The 8,492-nt window shown below is 32.6% G+C and overlaps 1 protein-coding gene across 1 annotated transcript; it reads right to left on the bottom strand.

Moving 5' to 3' along the window:
• Nucleotides 1-6,067: 6,067 nt before the first annotated feature.
• On the bottom strand, nt 6,068-7,570 carry LOC149219455 (putative UPF0481 protein At3g02645). The gene has a single exon (XM_089386824.1). The coding sequence runs from the start codon at nt 7,568-7,570 to the stop codon at nt 6,068-6,070; it is 1,503 nt and encodes a 500-aa protein (XP_089242950.1).
• Between the last annotated feature and the right edge of the window lie 922 nt (nt 7,571-8,492).

Below are 8,492 nucleotides of genomic sequence, written 5' to 3'. Positions count from 1 at the left end.
TTTCATTGACTAAATCATATAGTTTAAGTTATAAATAATTTAATTATGAGGTGTAAAATATCGTTCACAAAAAATAATAGTGTTTTTCCTACTGAATCATTAACAAATATTTTTAAATAAAAAATTAATATAGTTAAAGATAGGTATTGTTTTAAATTTTTACCTTTTTCACTTTCAAATCATACAAATTGTTGGAAGATTGTAATTTTTCTATTATTTAAATTGCATTTTTGCATCGAGAGAAGTAGATGTTGTAATGTTATGTTATGTAAACATTTTGACTCACTAAAATTACAACAACAACAAAAAATTAAACCAACACGGATCCATCTTAACTATGGATCTATCAAAAGGAATTAAATATCTTGAGGTGCAAACATTTCCTCATGTTTTGACTCAAAAAGGAGGTTTAATCCAAAGTTAAGATGGATATATAAATGGATTCAACTTATGACAACTCAAATCTATAATTTCAATAAATCCTTGTCCAATTTTAAGCAAAACTAACCCCAAAAGTATGGCACAAAATATAAACCTTTAGAATATTTTTGAGTAAAATTAATAACAAAACAAATCAATTAAAAGAATTGCAGGTTAACTAATAAGAAAAATGGTTCTTTTGGACACATTTGACAATACAATTTGAGCAAGATTGTAATTTCTTATTATTTAAAATGCACTTTTGAATCCAACAAACTAAAAAAATCACAAGGGACTAGAACTTTGTAGATTAAACAACTTAAATTTATGATTCTTAAATATTTTTACCAAAGTCTCCACAAAATTGACAAAAAAAAAGTATTTGGAAAAAAGTCATTTCATCTATTGGTTAAACTAAATAATTTAAAAATATTAACTATAAATTAATTATTATTATTTATTTTTTTTGGCAGTTGGAAAACCTATCATAACTCATTTGTCAAACCAGGAGAACCATAATAAAAAATAAATTAAAAAAGTGTAGGGTTACTAATAGGTAAAATGGTTTTTTGTACATAATACAATTTGAGCAAGATTGTAATTTCCTATTATTTAAATGCACTTTTGAATCCAACACCCTAAAAAAATCCCAAGGTACTAGAACTTTGTAGATTAAACAACTTAAATTTGTTGAATTGAGGCTTCTGTGATCCATATCAATTTTATGAGAAAATTCTTCGGCATAGAACACGTGATATTACATTTGTCGACGCGTTTCGAACCAACCAGTGTGGTTCATCGTCAGGACAAGTTGAAGAATCAGATCTAGGTTGCATGTTAAATAGTTAAAGCAGGACCTCCAACGGCTATATTTGACCAAGCAACGGCTAAAGACCGGGATGACGGATGAGTCTCTACATCTTTTAAGACATGCTAGATCTGATTTCAACTTCGAAACCTACAAGTGTTCCCGTTCAAATTGATGAACCTTAGTTGCGATGGCTTTTCTGTGGAGGGATTCAATTGTTGAATTGAGGCTTCTGTGATCCATATCAAGTTTATGAGAAAATTCTTCGGCGTAAATCACATGATATTACATTTGAGAAAATTCTTCGGCGTAAATCACATGATATTATATTTGTTGACGTGTTTCGAACCAACCAGTGTGGTTCTTTGTCAGGACAAGTTGAAGAATCAGATCTAGGTTGCATGTTAAATAGTTAGAGCAGGACCTCCAACAGCTATATTTGACCAAGCAACGGCTAAAGACCGGGATGACGGATGAGTCTCTGCATCTTTTAAGAAATGCTAGATCTGATTTCAACTTCGAAACCTGCAAGCGTGCCCATTCAAATTGTTGAACCTTAGTTGCGATGGCTTTTCCATGCAGGGATTCAATTGTTGAATTGAGGCTTCCATGATCCATATCAAGTTTATGAGAAAATTCTTCGGCGTAAATCACATGATATTACATTTGTCGACGCATTTTGAACCGACCAGTATGGTTCATCGTCAAGACAAGTTGAAGAATAAGATATAGGCTGCATGTTAAATAGTTAGAGCAGGACCTCCAACGGCTATATTTGACCAGGCAACAGCTAAAGACCGGGATGACGGAGGAGTCTCTGCATCTTTTAAGAAATGCTAGATCTGATTTCAACTTCGAAACCTGCAAGCATGCCCGTTCAAATTGATGAACCTTAGTTGTGATGGCTTTTCCGTGCAGGGATTCAATTGTTGAATTGAGGCTTCTATGATCCATATCAAGTTTATGAGAAAATTCTTCAGCGTAAATCACATGATATTACATTTGTCGACGTGTTTCGAACCAACCTGTGTGGTTCATCGCCAGGACAAGTTGAACCAACTTAAATTTATTATTCTTATATATTTTTACCAAATCTCTACAAAATTGACAAAAAAAGTATTTGGAAAAAAGTCATTTCATCTATATTAGTTAAACTAAATAATTTAAAAATATTAAGTATAAATTAATTATTATTATTTATTTTTTTTACACAGTGAGAAAACCTATCATAACTCAATTGTCATAACTCATAACAGTGAGGACAACCATAATAAAAGAATCAATTAAAAAAAGTGCAACTAATAGGCAAAATGGTTCTTTTGGATAGAATTCGACAATACAATTTGAGCAAGATTGTAATCTCTTATTATTTAAAATGCACTTTTGAATCCAACACCCTAAAAAATCCTGAGGTACTAGAGCTTTGTAGATTAAACAACTTAAATTTATGATTCTTAAATATTTTTACCAAATTTCCACAAAATTGACAAAAAAAAAAGTATTTGGAAAAAAGTCATTTAATCTATTAGTTAAACTAAATTATTTAAAAAGGAGTTGTCTTGGACTTTCGGGTGCCGCAAAAAAAATTGAGGTGAAATCTTGATTTGTGTTATTTAAACTGGTTTTTTAACTGCATATTTGGATTTAGCACCCTGGAAAACCCCTGGGACACTTTGATTGTGCAGGCATTACCCATCAAGCTTGTGGTTTCAATAAATAACTGCATATTTGGATTTAGCACCATGAAAAACCCCTAGGACACTTTGATTGTGCAGGCATTACCCATCAAGCTTGTGGTTTCAATAAATTAGTGCCGGATTTTAGAGAAATTTGACAAAAAAACTCACCAGAAAAACTTTCAAAAGGTCCCACTAAAGACAACTACATTTAAAAATATTAACTATAAATTAATTATTATTATTATTTACTTTTTTTACACAGTGGGAAAACCTATCACCATTATTAAAGAAAAACCATACCACCTAAAATAACCCGCTCACGAGCTCTTAACCAAACAAAACAAGTTTAAGGTATACCACCTAAAATAACTGCTCGTGGTCCATAAAGAAACGAACTCTTAACCAAACAAAACAAGTTTAAGGTATACTTTAAGCCCAATTTTTATAACTTTAAATAACTACCCTATTTAATTATGCTTAAAATAATTTATTATAATATATCTATATAATTTAATTTAACAACATTCCTTGGAAAAAAAATCAATATAATTTAACGACAATAATAAAATAATTATATAGATATATATTAACACAAACACCCAATTTCAAGACATCCAACAGAATATGAATAAAGGCTAGATCTTCAATAATTTTAATAACAGTAAAATTCCTCATACTAAAAGCCACCTCCTTGGCTAAAGTTATTATTTATCCCGACAAAAAGGGAAGGTTGTCTTTGAGTGCTATTCGTGTCAAACGAATATGGTTATATATTTAGCTTTATGGTTTATATAAATCTAAGTAACGTAATCCTGTCTCCAATCTCAAGGTTCATGCTACAATTACATTTTTCTAAATCACCATGTCTTTACTCCAATATTAACTTTAAAGATTATTTAAACCAAATCTGTAACGAACTCATCACAGAATATTATATAATATTTACACAACGGCACCACGTGTCTGTATTCGGTATTGTTATGTTATTGAGATGGAGAAACATTGTGTGTAGACGTTTCTTGCCATTTGGTGGACATTTGAATAACGCTACGCGTTATTAACCTTTTCAACCTTACATTGCATGTTCTTTTTAGATGGATGGACTACATACTGCCAATGTTCCTTGGAGTTGTGGTCTCAAGACTATCTTTCCTTGATAGTTGTGGGGTCTTGTTTATTCATTGTGTTGGAAGCATGGAAAAGTGTAACCTCGTCCCTCCAAAAAGCCTGAGATTTTGCAATGTTGTGTGCACGGTGGAGATGTAAAAGTTAAGTGAGAGAGTATCTGCTACATTTTTTTTTGGGATGCCCCTTGGTGTGAGTATTTATCTATTTATATTAGGATGGTAAATAATGTTATTAAGTTAATATAAAAGTTTATATTCACAACATCTCTTTTGGATGCTTTTTCTTGGGATGACCTTTCAGTGTCATAGTTTTTTTATTTTTTATTATTTTTTATTTTAGGATGGTAAACACTGTCATTAGGTTAATATTAAAGTTTGTATTCATAACATTTTTTTTGATGCTTTTTTTTGCTAAAAGTAGAATGTTTTTTCTTCTTGGAAAAATTGTAATTTTCATTGATATAAGAAAATTACATATTGTAGATGTTGTTCGCATATGCTATATGTGAGGTTGTTTGCCTATCAAAAAAGAAAGTATAAAACAAAATCAATAATTCTCCACTCATGGAGAATATGTCTTCTATGTTGTTCAAAAGAGATAAAAAAACTCCTCGCAGGGAGTACAGTTGTCTGTCATATATATACATTTAGTAGAATCAAAATATAAAAATATGAATATGTCTTCTATGTTGTTCAAAAGAGATAAAAAAAACTCCTCGTAGAGAGTGCAATTGTCTCTCATATATATACATTTAGTAAAGTGGAAATATACAAATATGCTAATAATTTAAGCAAAAAAACTATAAACATGAGAATCAAGCTCCTCCGGTTATGCTATGTAGTACATATATGGACGGTGTTGCTATGAATAGAATGTCATATAAGTTGTTGTTGTTGTTGTTGTTGTTTTTTTAGGTTAATATAAAAGTTTGTACCCACAACATCCTTTTTGATGCCCTTTTTGTTATGAGTAGAATGTCACATAGGGTTTTTTTTAATTCAACAATGGTAAATTTTTTTTTTTACTAATATTGCTATTAGGTTAATATAAAAGTTTGTACCCACAATATCTTTTTTTATGCTTTTTGTTATGAGTAGAATGTTACATAGGTTTTTTTTTTTTTTTTAATTCAACAATGGTAAGTCCTTTATTTTGAGGCATAAATATAGGAGGAGTTGGTCTCTAGCTTCCATCGATCATATATTGAAAAGTGGTTATTGATTTTGCTTTCAATTTTTTTATTATTGATAAGTGGTTATTGGTTTTGGCTAAGTCATTATATAGTTAATAGACATTAATTTTTGGATAATTAGTTGGTCATTTGCTTCAAATGGTTAACTTATGATTTATATGTGGGAAGTTTTATCGTAAAACAATTTGTATTTTAAATTTCAAACAAAAAATACCTATCTTTAAAAAGTTACAGATGGGTGGGGTAGTCTTTTATTAAAATTAATATAAATTGTTTTTTTTTTTTCAGAGAGAAAATCATAATGGATTATATTAAGAAAATATAAAGATCTAAATACATGCTGAATGCTGAGTGAGAACTGTTGGGAACAGTCCAACAAAGAGTCCATCAAAATATTGGTCCATATGAAAATGAGGAGCATGAAAAGCATAAGAAACCACATAAAATGTATAAGTCCAGATGAAAGCCAATTGAGGATCCCGGATAGCTGAAAAGCCCGAAACGACCAATTGGAGGGATCATATTGCAGAGAAAAAAATTGCTCTTCATATGGCAGATATGAAGGAAAAGCGCCTGAGCTTAAACCAAGGGGGGCAAGAAGCCCATTATAGAAGTCAAAATGGAGGCCAAAGGCCTGTCAGAATTCTTGAAAATACTGTCGTTCCTCCACGACCATAGGAACCAGCAGGTAAGAACAAAAAGGGAGCGCCGGGAGGAACATTGGAGTACACTTCGCTTAAACCAACTAGAACTAGGATGGTGATACATCTGATCCAAATTGCAAATCATCAACCGACTATAAATCACACATCTATTTCGAAGAAAAAAACAGCAAAGAGGCTACTTCTTATGTGCCGATTTAATTGTGAAGATTGTTTGAACAATGGCGAGACCCAGTATAGCAATTGCCCCCACCGTTGCTAAAGCTTTCCAGTACGATGAGAAATGGTCCCGCACAAGCTCTGCAAACTGGACCCTAATTTTATCTCTGTAGTGCTTATTCACACTTTCTTTCAATGGGACAAAGAGATCCGCCATATTCGCGATCCCAACATCCTTGCATAAACCGTTGAATAGGTCGGCAACCTCTTTGTCACTCCCAATCAGTTTTGTAAGGATTCCCATTGATCTGAGCAATGCCACGTCTTCTCGCGAGTCGATCAAGTCGTCCATGAGATTCACGTAACTACTCACGAAATTGCGTTCTGATGGCTTGCACATCTCCCAAGCGATTAAGTTACGGAATAGTACCTCTGTGCCGTATGTGATATAGACCACAGGAAGATAAATTATGGCCCTCTTCTGGTCGAACGTAATCCCACTTATGCCTCCATTGCATGGTCGAAATTTGATCCCAGCATTTTTTAGTTCTACTACAGTAGGGATGCTTTCGCAGTCAGCATCCAGTGCTTTATGTTTGCCTTGGAGCATTAGAAGGAAATAGCCAATACAACTTTTAATTGAGAGGGGATGCTCAGCTTGATATGGCTCAACATCGGAAAACTGATATATAATGGCCTCGTATAAGAAATCTAAAATATGATCAACATTTCTTTTAGTCATCCTATCCATTAGAGAATCTTTATCCTTCCAGGAAATTTTGAACAAACTCGATGTTCCATTCTGCAGCAGATTCATAAGCTCCCACTTGACCGGGTCTTCCCCGACTTCCTCCGATCTGCTTTCCCCCACTTTCTCCAATCTTAGTAACTCTAGGAGAACGATCCAAGGTATCTGATTCTCAAGCATCACAATGTCCTTAAGTATATTGGATGCAAGGAGCTTGTTTTCCAAAATCATAAGGTCATTCCTGTGAGCCGGGTCACACTTGTGCCCACCCAGAGTTCTCAATACTTCTAGAATGCAGAAACCATCCAAACATAGCATCCAAGCAAGGGTCTTTCCATCGTAATTGATATTTTTTTCGTAGATGGCCCTCATTTTGTACTCCACGCTGAGGGTTGCAGTGGGGAAAGCCATATCATCTCGCTTGATCTTCATCTTGTTCATCATTCTACGCAGGGCTCTTTCTTTGTGATTGTTCATAGGAGCAAGCTCTTCACTTTTGTGATGAAGTGGACCCAAGGAAACTGTTTGAGGGACATATGCTTTCCTTTTTGTGTCTTTCAGGAACTCTGGAACTCTGAATATCGAAACTCGAGAATTCTCGAAATTTGTGCTGAGCCACATTCGCGGCCTTTCACCGCCCACTGATTGTCCCCGTAGCCTCTGCTGCCCGTCATCACTCTCGGCATCTGCCTGGATCTCATCACTCTCCTGGATCTCACCACTCTGGGCTGCCAACTCTACAGACACAATGCTTGCATGGCCACTGCTAGACATTTTATTATCACAATTCCGGTGCAGAGAATACTTTGTGTCTCTCTTATTACAACTATGTCTCCGCTCCAGTGGAGTTTCTAAAAACTTTCTCCACCTTATATAAATTGTTTATATCAATAGTTAATGAAATTTTAATTTAAAATAATATGAATTTATATTGAAGCAAAATGAAATCTTTAAGTAGAACATTTCCCAATGGAAATTAGTTCAATTTTTCTAAATGGAAATTAGTCCAATTTTTTAAAGATTTATCTTAAATAATGTCAATATTTAATTAAAGGTCCTGCTTGATTAAGATCAAGGCTTAATTAAGATCCAGATTGGATATGAAAAAAGCATATTCCTCATAAATACATAAAACAAAAAATAATATTAAATTCAAAGAAAAAAAAGAAATGATAATATAAATAACATAATAATAACATATTTTAATGAAAATAAATGAAAAAAATATATAATAATAACATATTTTAATGAAAATAAATGAAAAAAATATATAAAGGTTAAAGAGAAATATATATAAAGATATAGTATAGTTAATTCTTACCAAAATGAAATGTGAGGATTTTGAAAACAACCACTTATAAGTGTAAAACAAAATAGAATGAGAACATTAAACTCTTAAAAGCAAGTTAGAGAAGAAAGAGTATATGATAAACCCATATATAAATTATTTAAGAAGATTTAAAACCTCAAAGAAAGAAGGTTGATGGAAATGGTAAACTAATATATAGGGTGTCTATCACCTACCATAATCTCTATATGGAAACAAATATTACATGAAAGGATATGAGAAAGTGAAAAGCATATAATATAGAGGGAAGAAGACTATCTACACACCCAAACTAGTTGGTGGGGAAATAATACTAAACAATGTATGAGGGATGTGCCTTCTTTCTCATGTTGCAATTCTTTCCCATGT

The sequence above is a fragment of the Pinus tabuliformis genome, chromosome Q (assembly GCF_031772625.1).
Source record: "Pinus tabuliformis cultivar Carrire ecotype Pingquan chromosome Q, CPIR1, whole genome shotgun sequence".
NCBI lineage: Eukaryota > Viridiplantae > Streptophyta > Pinopsida > Pinales > Pinaceae > Pinus > Pinus tabuliformis.
This window is presented reverse-complemented; position numbering and strand designations above follow the sequence as displayed.